An 18,418-nucleotide genomic window follows, 5' to 3' on the forward strand; every position below is an offset into this window, starting at 1 on the left:
TTTCATACCATTTTATTCTGGCAGAGAGCTTGCACTTGGGCAAAAATGGCATTTTTGACTCCAGTCTATAGGGATTTTATAACTTTATCCACCTGCCCAACACAACTATGCCGAGGCCGGGAGTGATGGCTCATGCCTGTAATCCCAGCACTTTGGGAGGCCAAGGAAAGAGGATCACTTGAGCTCAGGAGACCAGTCTGGACAACACAGTGAGACCTTGTCTGTACAACAAACAAATAAACAAACAAAACAAACATAACTATGCTCTTTATCACTCAAACTCTCATTGTCTTTTTACATAATAAACACAGGTATTTACTCTCTTTCAGATATTTTATTTTTCTTATTCTGACATTAGGCTATGAGAAGTACAAAAGATCCACAAGTACAAAAAAATCTGTATAGCTTTGTGGTAGTTCAAAAAAATGCAAGAGAACAAAACAATTTTTTGAGTAATATTCATCTCTACAGATCTGAGTGACAGTACGCTTGAAACACTGCAGTAAAAGTGGTAAAAAATGATTTCATTGTGATTATGTTAAAATTTTTGATGTCTCTTTCACTTGTTTAGGAAATTTGTCTTCTGACATTTATGTTGGATAGATTCTTTACCTGTATTTTGCTGAAGCTCAATTCCCTGCCTCTTCAGGGCTTCAATGATGACACTTTTGTTTTTATAGTCAGCTAGTGATGTTTTGTCCAAAGGAAGATTCTGACAACAGCTTCAGCGGCAAGAAGATCTGGATATAGATTTATAGTTATTGTCCTTTCCAATGTAAAAAAAAAAAAAAAGTTGAAAAATGTTGATGACTTTTTCTTAGTGTTAATTTCTCTTCCTGCAAGGATTTAATTTCATACTCATGTTGAGGATGAATTACCTTTGATGCGTTTTTTTTTTTTCCAAAGTATTTTTAAAAAGCTTTCTTGAAAAGATGAATTCTTCTACCTATCCCTAGGATTCTGAGTAAAGATGACATATTGGAATAGGATAAGTCCAGGTTTATCTTTGTACTTTCTTACCTAATATCCTGTTGGACACAGAGAATTGAGATCTCCATGGATGTTCAGTAACTCTAGGAATGGCTGAAATTAAAAAAACAAAACCAAAAACTCACTTTATTTAATCATAGATAATAAACACAATGCCAGAAGGTTATAGACGCAAAGGCCAAATGAACAATGAAAAGCCACATCAGAGGCTGCCTGACAGCTTAAGACTTTTTTTTCCTCTGCTTAATGAGAAATAAGTTATCATTGTCATCATCTTCCAAGCACCTCTCCTTTTTCTTCTGCTTGCCCCTCTTGCCCTCCTTGGGAGACTTGTCTTCTCTTGACATATGGTAATGCGATGAACGGTGAAAGAGCTTAGAAGGCTTCTGGGTTTTAAAACTGCCAGTAGAAGAGTAGGGTTTGGGACCCCTGGGAAAATCCTCATCCACTTCACGATGTCTGTCAGCCCTCCTGTGCTTCTCCCAGTTTCTGTTCTTGTTCTTCATCTCTTTTTGTGTTTCTTTATTTTCTTGAGGCCACCTGTTGCTTTTCCACAAGGCACGGCCCTTCCTTATATCATGGTGGGGGTTCTCATTTGCTGCTTTTAGATAAGGTAGCTTGGATGGCTCTGGGATAACCCCATTTTTCTTGAGTACTGAAAAATATAAAAGTATTTTTGCATATTCAGCAGCTAAACAGTCCATGCTGAGCTTTCCTAAGTGTAAATAACTTAACAGACAGGGAAGTTAAGGCATTTAACATGTTAACAATATGACATCACTCACTAAAAATTAAATTTCTAAATTTCTGATTGCTAAAAATGAAACACATTCACAAATCCAATGATAGTTAATTATCCTTTTCAACAGTTTAACAAGGTTAAGCAATGGAGACGAGGACCGGTAAGAACAGTAATCGTCATGGCTTTGTGAAGAAAAGTCATGTCTGACCAATACAAGTTTCCCCAATGATGAAGACTCAGCCTTTGAAAATAAGGCAAAGCAAGATTTATAAAACAGCCTTTTGATGGTCTCATATGACATTTCAATTACCCTCTAAAGATAAGGCCTGGCCACAGTACTTTTAGGTGGATGTCAAACTGCCCAAGAGATTATTCCTCCAGGGTAGAGATCACTGGCTTTGAGGAGTGTGTGCGAGTGCACGTGTGTGCAAGTATCTTAGAGGTTTTAGTGATAAAGCTGATGTTATGTTTTGTCAGGGCTTGACACACTTAATACGTGTCTCTGAGGGTAGTGATTCTGATACGGGTAGGTGGGAGATGAGGTTACAGTGAGAGATGAAAACTAGCAAGTCAATAGAATCTTTAAAGATTAAAAAAGTGGCCAATAAAAACTTTTAGCATAGACATTTATTATAAAAATTTCAATGGATCATAGTGAACACCTCAAAGTGGATTCAGGCTACAGATGTCAATACGACTAGCTAAAACAAAAAAGCAAAATTGTTTTTCTCTGATTATAAAAGTCATAACTGCTCATTATAGAAAACTTAGAAAAAACAGAAAAGTATAAAGAACATAAAAAAACAGAAAGCACACATAATCCTTTAATCTAGAGATGACATTTTCATGCAATTCTTTTTAATCCCTTTCTAATTTGGTTGCCTAATCATAATCTACAACTACTATAACTTCTACATACAGTTGACCCTTGCGCAATGAGTTTGAACTATATGGGTCCACTTAAATGTGGATTTTTTCAACCAAATGAGGACTGAAAATACACCATTCCACAGATTAGAAACTTGTGTATATGAACGGCTACTTTTTCCTATACTCAGGTTCTGCAGAGTCAACTACGGGACATAAGTATGTGCAGATTTTGGTAAATGAGGAGGTTCCTGGAACCAATATCCAGGGATAGCTGTAGATGACATACATTTTATCTTAAATATGTAAAATATGCAGGAGCTGGGAGAGTAATTCCTCTACTTTCCTCAGAATTAGTACCTTCATTTTGGAAAAGTCTTGAACTAAGAGTCCAAAAAAGAAAAAGGCCAAAAGAGTCAGAAAATAAGGTATAGAACAAACTAAAAAATACAAAACTGTTTTGTTTTTAAAGCAAGAAAGATAACTTGGAAAACCACCTTGGAGTAACAAGAAATAACAGAAGTAGAGAAAACTTAAATGATAACATATTAATTTGGTGATAAAGAACCATGTGTGAAACAGTAAATACAGAAACCATAGAGGTGGTTGTGAACTTGGAGCTCTGCTTGCAGTGGTGGCCTATAAGAAATGACTTTTTCAGGGAAGCTCCAGGAACAAGTTAGCAGAAAAGCCTTTCCTTCCATAAAAAATACTGGAGAAATACAAAGGGAAAAAGAAAATTACTTGTCAAACAGAAAAAAATCTCAAAGGAGCCTTTAAAAACTGCCTACACAGATGGATAGCAATATTTTCTGGACATTTCCTAAAATGATCACTGTAAAAAAAATTATTGTGATGAGACTGCAACATGGGATTATTTCTGAAGTGGATGTTTGGTTTTTGGAGATCAAGAAAGTTCCAGTTTCTTTGGTAATTATTAAAAATACTTTCTATGCTAACCAACGACCCCCAAAGCAGGCAAAGACAGTACAAACACAGAAATTTAGAAAATACTGCAAACGTGATCTAACAAGAAGTCTAGCAACATACCTTTTATTTTTTGTTTTAGTCTCTTCTCTCTCTCCTGAATTTCATATTTGTCATCATAGTAGCAGATGAATGGCGATACTGGAGATGGGTCATACACTTCTCTTTCTGGACATTCCTACAAATTGTATTTAAAATTATGATGTCACATGGTCACACTGTTCAAAAACCTTTTTGCAAGAGTCTGTAGGATGTTAATTAGAATGAGCCCCATATCACTGGTACCTCATGTGGTGGCAGTAGGACATGGTCCTTGCTGGGGTGCTGGGAGGGTCACCCAGCCCTAAACCACACTGTATTATGATATTCTTTCAAGCTTGAGTTTTCTTCCCTTACTTCTTTACCTATGAAACCCTTCATATCTTTTTTCAGCCTTCTCTGCCTAACTCCTTTCACAGTCTGAGGTAGCAACCTTGCCCCTCTGTTGGTGGGTTTATGTTATTTGGCCTCATGTTAGTATTACCCCTTTGCTTGTCCATCACTTCCAAAAGGAAGCTTATTTTAACTCAACATTCACTGCTTATAGGGGTAGTGATTCTTATGCTGGGGGGTAGGTTAGTGGTAGGTTATGCCTAGTTTAAAACTATTCCTAGGTCATTGTGAGACACCCCAAAAGAAGTTTCTCTTCTTGCTTCCCCCACCCAAGTTGAAATCCCTACTCTTACTCATTTTCCCAGGACAGCTTCCTACTCTCATGACTCTGGCCTCCACACAGCTAGTATTTCCCAAATCCACAGTCTTTGGCCTGAACCACTCACCACATAGCAGGCTTTTGTTTATCATGATCTGTGACACATATCCATTCAGCATGTTTGAAATCTTTTCTTTTGGAACTTTCCCCTTTCTGCCTCTGCCATCTTGCCTAAAAGTTATTTTAAAATGTTGTTTCTTAGCTAAGTAATGAAAAACAATTAGAATATATTTTAAAGAGTAAGTGAAAAATCCACATAAAATTGAGCCAAGTCTGAACTAGCCAAGCTAGCAGCCAAACATTTAGGTACTTAATTTGTAGTTAAAAAATTATAAATCACTCCAAACACACACTTAAGTATAAAAAATAATTAAAAACCTATATTCATCCTTATATAAAACCATAACATTTTACCTTAGTTGCCTTGTTTTCCCCCCAAGAATAAAATATTACTGATATAACTGAAATCCTCTGTGTAAGTCCTTCCCATTTTGCGCTCCTCTCCTTCCCTTTCCAGAAGTTACCACTGTCATCAAGTTGAAGTCGGCCATTCTCATGTGTTTTTATACTCTTACTGACGAATATTCCAGTGAACAATGATGTAAGTTTTAAGCTTCAGACTTCATAATTTTTATTTGTTTTTTGTAGAGGCAAGGTCTCACATTATGTTACCCAGTCTCAAACTGGCAGCCTCAAGAGGTCCTTCCAACTTGGCCTCTCAAAGTGCTAAGATTACAGGTGTGAGCCATAGTGCCTGGCCTTATTCAATTTCTTTAATGGTATTGGTTCAGTTGATTTGTTCTTCTTGAGTCAGTTTGGTAAATTTACATATATATTTTGGAGTTAGTTGCATTTTCAGATTTAACTTTATGAAGTACTGTCTTATAATTTAAAAACATTTATATAGTATCTTAAGTTACTTACACTTTCCACTCATTGTTTATTAGTACCTTTTCTTTTTCTTTTAGTAGTTTTCCCAGAAGTTTCTGTCGTTTTGAAAAAAATAGTTTTCAAATAATCAGCTTTTGGTTTTGTTGATGCTGTTCATTTTTCTATTTCAGTAAGTTTGGTTCTAATCTTTATCATTTCCATCCTTCTGCTATCTTCAGATTTATCTGTTGTGACTATCTGGATTATTCAGTTTTTTTTTGTTGTTGTTATTGTGGGGAGAGTCCTGGAGATTATATGACAAACTTATATGGTAATATAAAGAAATGCTTTTGGCTGCGCATGGTGGCTTACGCCTGTAATCCCGGCACTTTGGGAGGCGGAGGCAGGTGGATCACCTGAGGTCAAGAGTTCGAGACCAGCCCGGCCAACATGGTGAAATCCCATCTCTACTAAAAATACAAAAAAAAAAAAAAAAAAAAAATTAGCCTGGCGTGGTGGCACATGCCTGTAATCCCAGCTACTTGGGAGGTTGAAGTAGGAGAATAGCTTGAACCCGGGAGGTGGAGGCTGCAGTGAGCCAACATTGCACCACTGCACTCCAGCCTGGGCAACAATGGCGAAACTCCGTCTCAAAAAAAAAAAAAAAAAAAAAAGCAAATTGTGATTATGCAAAGGTAACAGAGGTCCTGATACACTCAACTAATATTCATTTCAGCAGAATCTTTAACTCTCCCAGTCCCTGTTCCCCCTTTCACACTCTCCTGGAGTAATCTTTGTATAGTGACTGCTGTTGTCCTTGCTTCCCCCAGCTAGAGAGCGAGTGAAATTAGGGAAGGGCAATGTCATATTCACCTTAGATCTAGTCTTTCACATGAGGAATGCATTCAATAATAATATCTGTAAGGCTGGATTTCTGGACATTGAAAGGGAGGAGGTCCACAAACATCTTTAACCACCTGCATAATTCCCCATTTAGGTCTTATATGGTCTAGACTGATGTGACTACACAGAGCTATATCATACTACAAATGTTTTCCAAAGCTAAATGTAAATTATATTTTGATTATCCACATCGCTGGTCCCCTCCATTAGCACAGACAATTGATAGTTGGCTATATAATTTATCTACTATTCTGGATTAGCCACACCAATGATCTTCTTCATTAGTGTAAATAATCTAGAGTTCCTCATCTATGGCAGTCATGAGGCTGCCAAATTTGCTTTATTGCAAATTAAAAATTATCTAAATCTAGATTTTAGGGATAAATTCCACATGCTTTTAATATATTTCCTATCTGCCTTAACAGAAGTGACTAGTAAGCATCCAACTATAATTGTTTTTCTTTAATTGAACAAACATAAATGCTAAAATTATACCCCTCTGCTTTAAAGAGGTAAGCAAGCATAAATTGTACATCTATGTGATTTGTGCGGTAATGGAAAGCTTATGTGAATATGTTCCCTAAAGGTGTCGATAACATCTGAATGTTTAGTAATGAGGAATGGACAGAGCAGTAAAAGATCTAGAGATGATAATTCTGTAAAAGAAGTCTTCTCGGCTGGGTATGGTACCTCACTTCTGTAATCTCAACACGTTGGGAGGCCAAGGAGGGAGGATTGCTCTGAGGCCAGGAGTTTGAGACCAGCCTGGGCATCATAGTGAGACCTTGTCTCTACAAAAAATAAACAAAATTAGCTGGGCACAGTGGTGTGTGCCTATAATCCCAGCTACTGGAGAGGCTGAGGTGGGAGGATCACTTGAGCCTGGGAGGTCAAAGCTGCAGTGAGCTGAGATATGCCCACTGCACTCAGAACCCTGTCTCAAAAAAAGTCTTCTCTACTTCGTGCTGAGAGATTTCCTGTACAACTTCTCCGCTTTGGAGATAAAGAAATGGGACCAAAGAGAAAAAGTGGGTTGTTTATGTCACATGGTTGAGTCCGTAGCAGAGCAAAACTGGAACTGAGGCTCAGAGCTCATCCTGGCTTTCATAAGCTATGTCTCATCCCCACAGGTGCTGCTGCCCCAATATGGAAGATAAAATTTATCTGTTTATGGATTCTGTTCAGTACTGTTCTTCTCCAGTTGCCCTACAATGTAGGGCTCCAGTTCCCAAGATCCACATCAGTGATGTGTCATAGTTGGAATTCAAGTGGTAACCTGCAATACCACCCACCCCATCCCATTGCTCATACTTCTCATTTTGGGGATTCCCAACACTCTGCATGCTTTCTGCTTCCTGATAGCAGATCTGGTTTGATATTAGTTTATCTTGGTTTCTAGGCTACTAGAAACCTACCTGGAGACTGGGAATAATACATTCCTTTCTAAGAATTTTCTACTTTCTGTGCCACTGCCTTTCCTCCACTGCCTCAAGATTCCTAGAAGTATGGGCTCTGAGCCTATTCTTATTACATCCTTTTTCTGAAATGAGCTGCTGCTGTTTCATACTTAATGTGGCATTTGCCTAGTGGCCTCATGCCAAGTTCTCAACGAGAAGCTTCTTCTGCTTTGACGTTTCAGCATCTAGAACACACACAGTTTGGCCTTTTCAGTTGGGGTTAGGGAATATGTTGGCTGGATAGGGAATCTGGGCATCTGTGGGGTAGGTGGGCAAGTCAATGATGCAGCATCTGTTTTTTCACCACTGAATGCCAGGGTTTACATGTATGGGATGTAGACTTAACTGAACATTGTACCAGGGAAAACTGGAGAACTAAATAGAAAATCTAAAATCAGGCCAGGCATGGTGGTTCACACCTGTAATCCCAACAGTTTGGGAGGCTGAGGCGGGTGGATCATCTGAGGCCAGGAGTTTGAGACCAGCTTGGCTAACATGGTGAAACCTCATTTCTACTAAAAAATATTTAAAAAATTAGCTGGGTATGGTGGCGTACACCTATAATCCCAGCCACTCGGGATGCTGAGGCAGAAGAATTGCTTGAACCTAGGAGACGGAAGTTACAGTGAGCTGAGATCACACCATTGCACTCCAGCTTGGGCAACAAGAGCAAAACTCCGTCTCAAACAAAAAATAAAAAACAAACAACAACAACAACAAAAAAAAACACAGTGAAAATCTAAAATCAGTCGGGCGTGGTGGCTCACACCTGTAATCCCAGCACTTTGGGAGGACAAGGCAGGTGGATCACCTGAGGTCAAGAGTTCAAGACCAGCCTGAACAATATGGTAAAAACCCATCTCTACTAAAAATACAAAATTAGCTGGACGTGGTGGCAGGTGTCTGTAATCCCAGCTACTTGGGAGGCTGAGGCTTGAACCTGGGAGGAGGTGGCAGTGAGCAGAGATTGCACCACTGCACTCCAGCCTGGGAAACAGCAAGACTCTGCCTCAAAAAAAAAAAAAAAGAAAAAAAGAAAAAAAGAAAATCTAAAATCATGCTATGGCTGTGTCAAAACAATTGTGTTTATAAGAAATCAAGAGAACTGCTATCATACTGTTGACTATCATATTTGTCTGATTGATTTTATCAGCTCTATTAGTTTTATCTCAACTTGTTCATGTACATGTAAGATAATTAGAGGAATACGCTCTGATAGCTTGTTACTCTAGCAGGGAGGAAAGGGATAAATCAGTTGAAAATATATTAAGTCTTACTTTAATGTTTATTAAAAAGTAAGTAGTTAGAGTTACATTCTTTTTGAGTTCATCTTTCAGAAAACACTCCCTGACAACAGAATGCTTTATGTCCAAATGTCATTCAAACTTACGTGTCCATAATGGCCTTTTTGTGCGCAGTGATAGCAATATGCTAAGGCTGATGGTCTTGAAGGGGTCTTCGGCTTTTTGGGTGGTCCAGGTTTGGTCTGTAACATGAATATTTGTGAGAGTTTGTTGACGTTAGAAGAAAATTAAAACCTCATTCTTTCCAAAAGACTTTATAGGTAAGGGATTCCTTAGAAGTTTCTTAGAATTTGGTATGGAGACCTGTATTCAGGCAATTCCATATATTAAAGTATATAACATGGTAAGAACAATTCTTTTACTCTTAATGTCAATGTGTGCTTTCCTCTCCTTCCTCCCTCCTCATTCCATTCGGCATTGTGCCAAGTACTGTGTTCAGTATTCAACACAGTATGATGGGCCAGTAGAACATGAGAGGCATACACATAATTACAAAACAATGTCAATACAGTGACAGTAGTATGTACAAGGCATTAATGGAGTGGTGAGGGGGGACTCCCCCACCAGCGGATGGGATTAAAGAGGGGTCAGAGAAAGTTTCCCTGAAGGTGTAAAACTTACATTTACTCTCAAATGAGGTGTAAATCAAATGGAGAATCTTAGGCAGAGGGAGCAGAATGAACAATGACATAGAACTAAAAAAGAGCATACATGCTGCCAAAATATGACATACATAGCCAGGTGTAAATGGAAGACAAGGCTGGAGAAAGCAGGGCATAAGAATGGAGGGCCTTGTAAGTCAAGTAAAGGAGCAGGAGCTTTACCCAGTTTTAAGTGTTGAAGTTAGGACAGTTAGAGTTGTAGTTTGGGCCAGGCACGGTGGCTCACACCTGTAATCCTAGCACTTTGGGAGGCTGAGGTAGGTGGATCACGAGGTCAGGAGTTCAAGACCAGACTGGCCAGCATGGTGAAACCCCGTCTCTACTAAAAATACAAAAATTAGCTGGGCATGGTGGTGTGCACCTGTAGTCCTAGCTACTCCAGAGGCTGAGGCAGGAGAATCACTTGAACCTGGGAGTCGGAAGTTGCAATGAACCAATATTGTACCAATGCACTCCAGCCTGAGTGACAAAGCAAGATTCCATGTCAAAAAAGGAAAAGAAAGAAAGAAAGAAAGAAAGAAAGAAAGAAAGAAAGAAAGAAAGAAGGAAAGAGAAAGAAAGAAAGAAAGAAAAAGAAAGAAAGAAAGAAAGAAAGAAAGAAAGAAAGAAAGAAAGAAAGAAAGAAAGAAAACTAGTGTCGCTTGGTCATTGAAAAGATGTGGGCAACGAGGGAAAGGAAAAATCAGGATGCCTCCATATTTTGAACTTGGGTGAGCAATGACTGATTCAGAAAAAGTAGAAAAAGACAGAGGAGCAAGTTTAGAGGGAAAGTTGATGAAGACAGTCTTGGATATGGAGTATCCAGGTGGGGATCTCCAGGAGGCAGTTTCTATGTAGAGACAGAAGAGTCTGAGCTGGAGAGTAGATCTGAAAGTAATCAGCATAAGAGTGAAGGCTGAAATCACTAGAGTGGACAGGATCACCATGGAGAGTGTAAGAGTGGCTGTGGGCTGAGGAAGGAACCTGAAGACATCAATGCTTAAGGGGAGGGCAGAGGAGCCTGTGAAATGGACATAGAAGGGAAGGTTAAAGGATGCAGAGACAGGAGAATATAGTAACAGGCCTTAGAGAGTTGTTTTAAGAAGGATGAACTGATCTATAATGTCAAATATAGCAGAGAGGCCTAGTGAGATTAGGACTGAGAAACACCCATTCAAAGTGGCAACTGCTCAGATAACCTTACTGTGAAAATTCTGAGATATTCTAGAAAGAGTAAAAGGCAGCAGGATGAACAGTAAAGTGATGCATACAAAGGTGGTAAAATGATAAAAAGAGCAAAGAAATCATTACTCATAAAAGCCAGGATCTGTGAACTTAACCCGGAATTTTTTTTTTCTTTAAAGCCAGGTTACTTCCAGTGAGCAGAAACAGCACACAGGATTTTAGCATAGCTGCAATTTTCTGTTACTTCAACATGGCAATAGTTAACTTGTGTGTGTACTACATAACTAATTTATTCTTTTGCACATGTATTTTACATACTTTTCAGTATGTATATTAGATTGGTGCAAAGGTAACTGTAATGGCAGTTTCTGCCATTTAATAGCAAGAACCTCCTTTGCACCAACCTATTATTTCAGAATAAAAAATGTTTTAAAAAATTGAATGGAAGTTGTAGGAGAAAGAAGTTATATATTGAGAAGCATCAAGGGGCAGAATAAGATGAAGCAGTACCCAGGAAGGGGATTTGGTGGAGTCTGTTTATAGAACGGGAAAGTCTTGAACATCTGGGAAAGACAGTGGAGATGGAGAAGTTGAAACCAAACGAGGAAAGGAGATGATGGACACAGACCTCTGAGGAGGTGGTGGCTGTAAACAGGAGGAGAAAAACCTAGTCCCTGCACACCCCCATGCTTTGGGGAGACTGGAAGAAAAGTTAAGGATCGGCTTAAATGTGGATCACTTTATTTCTTAGGTTGTTTATTGAGAGTCCTTAACAAAGAGTGCTAGTCTGCCAACTAATTGATTTTTTTTTTTTGGACTCTGTTGCCCAAGCTGGAGTACAGAGGCATAATCATGGCCCACTGCAGCCTCGACCTCCCAGGCTCAAGCGATTCTCCCAGTTCAGCCTCCCAGGTAGCTGAGACCACAGGGGTGCACCACTATGCCTGGCTACTTTAATTTATATATATATATATTTTAAATTTTTGGTAGAGACAGGGTCTCGCTATGTTGCCCAGGCTGGTCTGGAACTCCTGGGGTCAAGGGATCCTTTCACCTTGGCCTCCTAAAGTGCTGAGACTGCAGGCATTAGCCACCACGGCCAGCCCTAATTTTGTTTTTTCTTTGAGACAGCGCCTTGCTCTGTCGCTCAGCCTGGAGTGCAGCAGCACAATCTCAGCTCACTGCAACTCCACCTCCTGGGCTCGAGCAATCCTTGGGTTTCAGCCTCCTGAGTAGCTGGGACCATAGGTGCATGCCACCACGCCTAGCTAATTTTTGTATTTTTAGTAGAGATGGGGATTTGTCATGTTGCCTAGGCTGGTCTCAAACTCCTGGGCTCAAGTGAATTGCTTGCCTTGGCATCCCAAAGTACTAGGATTATAGGCGTGAGCCAACATGCCCAGGTCCCCTAATTTTATTTTTAATGTTGCAAACAGGTGGTTTGTAAAGGTTTTATTTCCTTGATATAGGAAAATAATAGATAGGTTATAAAAATATTCTTCAGGTCGGGCACAGTGGCTCATGCCTATAATCCCAGCACTTTGGGAGGCCAAGGTGAGTGGATCATCTGAGGTCGGGAGTTTGAGACCAGCCTGACCAACATGGAGAAACTCCATCTCTACTAAAAATAAAAAAAAATTAGCCCGGCGTGGTGGCGCATGCCTGTAATCCCAGCTACTTGGGAGGCTGAGGCAGAAGAATCGCTTGAACCCGGGAGGCGGAGGTTGCAGTGAGCCGAGATTGTGCCATTGCACTCTAGCCTGGGCAACAAGAGCGAAACTCCATTGCAAAAAACAAAAACAAAACCCAAACCCAAACCAAACTAAACCAAAACAAAAAAAACTACTTCAAACACCTTTACTTTCAGCTCTTATTCCCTAAAATGAGAAACTGTAGCAAAACAATAACCTCAACAATCTTTTCTACTGAAAACAATAAATGAAAGCTACACAAAATGGAATTTACAACCTCAGGTATTATCAACTGGGATATAATAAAAATAACAAGGGTTTTATATTCTGCAATTAAAAATGGGGTTCATAAATTAAGACTAGCTAAAAGTCATTAAACAGAGTTTTTTTTTTTTTTTTTTTTTGAGATGGAGTCATGCTCTGTCATTCAGGCTGCAGCACAGAGGCACGATCTCGGCGTACTGCAACCTCACCCTCCTGGGTTCAAGTGATTCTCCTGCCCCAGCCTTCAGAGTAGCTGGGATTATAGGCACATGCCAGCACACCTGGCTAATTTTTGTATTTTTAGTAGAGATGGGTTTTTGCCATGTTGGCCAGGCTGGTCTTGAGCTCCTGACCTCAAGTGATCCACCTACCTCAGCCTCCCAAAATGCTGGGATTACAGGCGTAAGCCACCGCGCCCGGCCTAAACAGAGTTTTAACAGGTATGCATATAAGCCGTGTATCACTTATTGCAGTGGTTCACAAATTTCTTCACATAGAACACTGTGAAGACATGAAATTATTAAGCAGAAATGATTTTCCACCCACAAAGATAGCTATATATTATTTGATGTGACATCAAATTGCAGCCACAAGCATACATGGCTTAAGAGAAATAAAAACAAAAGAGATGGTGTCATAGATGTGAAGGTAGAATGGATGTTTCAAGGAAGAAACCATTAAAAGCTACTGATGGGTTATACAAGATGAAGACTATGAAATCCACTGGACTTAGTAAACAGGAAGTTGTTGGCAAATAGAGAAACTATTGTGAGTAGTTTCTTTTGAGGGGTAGAGATACAAGCCAGATTGTAATGGATTTATTATAAGTAGAAAGCTGCTGAAGAACAGAACATAGATGACTTTTCCAAGAAATGAGGTTGTGTATCCAAGAAGGGAAGGGGACAAGTAGAGCAGAATACAAGTCGAAGGATGCCTCCATCAGTGAGATTTACCAGAGTGCTGGGCCCATGGCATGAGTGTATGCATGCATTCCTTCATTAATTTGTTCAAAAAATAATTACTGAGTGCTTAATACATGCCAGACATTGTTCTAAAATCAGGTAACTGAGAAGTGAGCAAGATAAAAATCATTGCTCACCTCTCTAGTGGTGGAAGATAAACAGAGTCAATAATATACAAACATAGAAAATATTAGCGAAAAATAGTACGCAAACAATTAAAATAGTTATGTGAATGAGAATCACTAGTGGTGACTTAAGATTGACTTTTTTGGGGAAGCCTCAACCAGGATGGTCCTTTCTTATAACAAGAAAATCCAGGTATGTGATGCCTGGGGAAACACCACTCTTGGCGTAAGGCATGGGGAACGAGTAGTACAAAGCCCTAAGGTAGGAACAAACTTACCATATTTGAGGATTTGAAAAAAATACCGGTAAATTTGGAAGTGGAGTAGGTGAAGGAAGAGTGAAAGAGGAGGTTCTAGAGGACAGGGAGGGACTAGATCACTTAGGGCTTTATAAATCAGGATGAAGAATATCAGATTTGTTTTAAGTGGCATGGGATGCCCATGATGGGTTTGAAGCTAATGGTAGGCAATCAATAACTAGTTGGTAGCTGTCAGCAGGGATTGTGATGATAAAAAGGATCATCTACTCCCCAAATAATAAATGCTTTCTGAAAAGGTCTATGTTCACAATTTTTTCTATTTATGTTTGTTTGTGCAAATATAAGACATAACTTATCTTTTAATTTAATTTTTTTAGGAGATGGGGGTCTTGCTATGCTGCTGAGGCTTGTCTCGAACTCCTGGACTCAAGCAATCTTCCTGCATTGGCCTCCAAAAGCACCAGGATTATAGAAGTGAACCACTGTGTCCAGCTGGTTTTACATTTTTTAATGGCTAAAATAATAATAATCACCACAGAATAGTTTGCAACACATGAAAATTATGTGAAATTCAAATTGTAGTGTTTATAAATATTTATTGGAACACAGGCACACACATTAGTTTACAAATTTTCTATGGTTGATTTCACGCTATAAGGATAGAGTTATAACAGAGACCATATGGCCTGCCAGGCTAAAATATTTACTACCTGGCTCTTTATAGAAAAAGTTTGCTGACCCATGACCTAGAACATAGGAAGTGCTCAATAAACAAACAGGTGGTGAATGAGTAGGTATTAAAGACTTCAAAAGAGAGTGGAAATAAGTTATGCACCAATAAAGGTGGCAAAAGTAGATACAAACACTGAAAATCTCTGCTACTAATTGAGGACACGAGAAAAAGTTTCATGGAATTTTTCTGAATTTATTTTATTGCCTAAATTTGAGGAAATAACAGGTAGTTCTCATGTATTTATCCCTTAGTAGGAATTTTTAATTCAAAGGTTACTGAGTTCCTACTTTGTACAACACATTGTAATAGACACCGTGAGGAATACGGAGATAATAGACAGAAGAGCAAATATAGTAAAGATTTTAAAAGACGAAAGCACTAGGAAGGCTGAGGCCTACAAAATGGAATTAAGTGTGCATCAAATACATATTTTCTACTAAAAAACTCCATCAGCACAATTTCTTCTAAGATGCTGTTAGGCCACAGCCTGAAAGAACAAATCATATGTCTTGCTGCTATAGAATGAATCCTAAATGAGTTATTTAGATTTTAAAGAATTAAATATTTTACAACCAATAACATGCACATGGCATACAATTCAAAAGACACTAAGAGATATGGTAAGAAGTCTGTCTCCCACTTCTGTTCTCACTCAGTTCCCCTTTCCTCAACAGCAACTACTATTACCAGATTCTTGTGTTCACAAAGACAGTACAGGCATATACAAGTGTGTGGATATGCGTATGTACTATATATGCACACACACATAATACAAAGAGATATATTTGGCTTATTCAAAGAAAAAGCATGAAGAAAAGGATTTTAAGGACTGGGGGCACTCAAGGGCAAAACTGGCAAACTCTTCCTAAGACCCAGATGTTCTGATAAAATTTAGTTATCAATGCATTTTGGGATTATGTTCTAATGTGGGCTCCACTATTTACTAGCTATGTGACCTTAGTCAAGTTATTTACATGGTTGTTCCTTCATTTTACTCATCTGTAAAATGGGGATAATAATAGTAAGAGTGCTCCCTCATTAACACTGCTGTGAGGCATAAATGAAACTTACTCATCTTACATAACAACCTATCAGTAAAACCTGACCAGGTGACCACTTCCTCTTGATACAGACTCTTCATTCAGCTTCCCAGACAACATGCTCTCCTAGTTTTCTTCCACTTCATCGGCTATTTCTTCTGCAGTCTCCTTTGTTGCTTTCTGTCCATCTCTCTGTCCAATTACACTGCAGTGCCCCAGGGTTCAGTCCTTAGACTGCTTTTCTTCTCTATTTAATCTGCTCTCATCTAACAGTATAGATTTACATTAACCTTTACCCTTGCCATTCTAAAATTCTATCTTCAGCCTTGATCTCTGTTAACTCTACACTCAAGTATCTCTACTAGAAAGTCTAACCGGCACCTCAAATTTAGTTACTTAAAATCAAATTCTGTTCTTCCCCCACTCCAAATATGTTCCTCCCAAAATCTTTCCCATCTCATCGGCAACTTTATCCTTACAGTTGCTTAGGCCAAAAATGAACAACCTTAACGCGTCTCTTGCTTATACCTCATACCCAGCCCATCAGCAAAGCTTGTTGGCTCTGCAAATACATTCACCTCTTTCCACTCTAGCAGTACTGTCCTGGTTCAATTATTCAACTCTCGTTTGGATGATTACAAGAACATCATAACTGGTCTCTTTGCTTCTATCCCTGCCCTCTACAGCCTACTCTAAACATAAGATGATCCTTATAGCATGCAAATCAGAACATACCACTTTTCAGCTCAAAACTCTAATTAAAGTTTCTCATCTCAGAGTAAAAGCCAAAAACTTTACAATGGCCTGTAATTTTCATCTTCCCACCTCTCTAACCTCATCTCCTACTACTTTCCCTCACAGCAAGCCTGTCATGCTAGCCTTTTCACTGTTCTCTGAATACCCCAGACAAACTTCTACCTCAGCACTTTGCACAAGCTACTTGATCTGCCTGGATCACTCTTCTCCCAGATTTAACATGGTGCACTCCTTCACTTCCTTCAAGCCTTGGCTCAAATGTCATCTTCTCAGTAAGGCCTTCCTGACCTATTTAAAATGGCTAGCTCCCTCCAATCTGTACTCTCTATCCTGCTGCACTGCCATTTTATTTTAAAAAGACCAACCAACCAAACAAACAAACAAAACTCCCCATGGCACTTATCATATCTGATCTACTATAATTTTACTACCTATCCACTCCCAACTCCACCCCCAGGCTAGGAGAAAGTAAGTTCTGTGAGGGCAGGGATTTTTGTCTGGTTTTGTTCACTGCTGTACTTCAGCTCCTGGAATAGGGCCAGGCATATAGGAGTAGTTCAGTAAATATTAATGAATGAATAATGAGGTAATGCATAAGTAAAGCACATGGCCTATAGTAAGCATCCAATACAATTTAGCTATTGTTAATAAAAATTTGCATACTTTGGGAAACTATTAATTTTTTATGTCACTAAGGGAAAACCTATAAAATCATGCTTAAATATATTTAAAAGCTTGAATAAATTAATAATACAGCTTCCTTATTGTCTCCCCTTCTTCACACTGAGAATGTGGTATATACTCTGACAAAATCAGGAAAGAATTAGCAATGCAAAGTGAATAGGAACTCAGTCTTATAGTACCAGGAACAAAGAGATCCTTCTTAATCGAGATTTTGAAAGCATGTTTCATGTTGATACTTCTTATTTTAAAGGAATCTCAAATTTAACCCCTGAAAGAAATGTAAACATGTGGATGTTCATTCATCTGAATAATGTCACTAGTTAAAAACTTCCATTATTACTAATAAAAATAGCAACAGTATATTGTGCTATGAAATTCTAAACTGTTTCACAATAATTAATTAGTAAATGACATGACAAACGCTATCTACATACTCTCATTTTAATAAACTATCATGTACTAGGGCTTAATAGGAATGAAATCAGCCTAGATCTTACCTAATTAGAGAACATTTCTGTATTAGAATATAGTACTGAAAACTCAATAGTGGTTTCCAGTGGACAAGTTTTCATACTATGATCTAACAAAAATCTCTAAGCTATTTAAAGTGTTAGAATTAGAAATTTGTGACTCAATACTTACGCCTTGGAGCATGTCTTTATTTTTAATTAACAGTAAAGGTCCAATTTAAAGCAGAATGTGTCAACTGATTAGCTCTAAGTTCAGGGTTCTGTCATACATGCCTGTACTGCTGACAAAAAGTTAAATGCAAGGCAATGAATGTAGTTTTTGTGAACTTTTTAAAGTCAAAAAATTTACCTAAAGACTTTGACCCAATGGATACCAAATTAACTACTTATAAAAGCAGGTCTTTTGTATTTCTTCTTTTTATTTTTTATTTTTTGTTACAGACATTTAAATAATCTATATTTGTAGGGTGATATCTTGGAGATTACTTTACTATCAATATATAGAAGTAATAACCTGGTAGATAGCATTACCTATGAAAGGTCCATCCCATCTGCTATTCTTGCTGAAAGCTTTTCATGCACCAGTAAACTCAGTAAATATCAGAAGATAAAGCATAAGCCTACCACGCCACGGATTTACTCCTAATGTCTCCTCAAAGTGCAGCCCGATGCAACGATTACAAATGATTTTCTTCTAATGTCATTTTACATAACCCTTTTTTCTGCATGAGTAGTT

At 38.5% G+C, this 18,418-nt stretch overlaps 1 protein-coding gene across 1 annotated transcript in view; it reads right to left on the reverse strand.

Moving 5' to 3' along the window:
* Positions 1-322: 322 nt before the first annotated feature.
* ZCCHC7 (zinc finger CCHC-type containing 7) overlaps positions 323-18,418 on the reverse strand; it is a 225,325-nt gene continuing 207,229 nt past the window's right edge. Inside the window, exons 6-8 of the mRNA XM_025360016.1 lie at positions 8,958-9,053; positions 3,650-3,764; positions 323-1,645 (exon numbers count right to left, since the gene is read on the reverse strand). Coding sequence (XP_025215801.1) covers positions 1,212-1,645; positions 3,650-3,764; positions 8,958-9,053 — 645 coding nt within the window. The 3' untranslated portion in view covers positions 323-1,211. The remainder of the gene's footprint in view (positions 1,646-3,649; positions 3,765-8,957; positions 9,054-18,418) is intronic.

This window comes from Theropithecus gelada, chromosome 15 (assembly GCF_003255815.1).
Source record: "Theropithecus gelada isolate Dixy chromosome 15, Tgel_1.0, whole genome shotgun sequence".
NCBI classification, from domain to species: domain Eukaryota; kingdom Metazoa; phylum Chordata; class Mammalia; order Primates; family Cercopithecidae; genus Theropithecus; species Theropithecus gelada.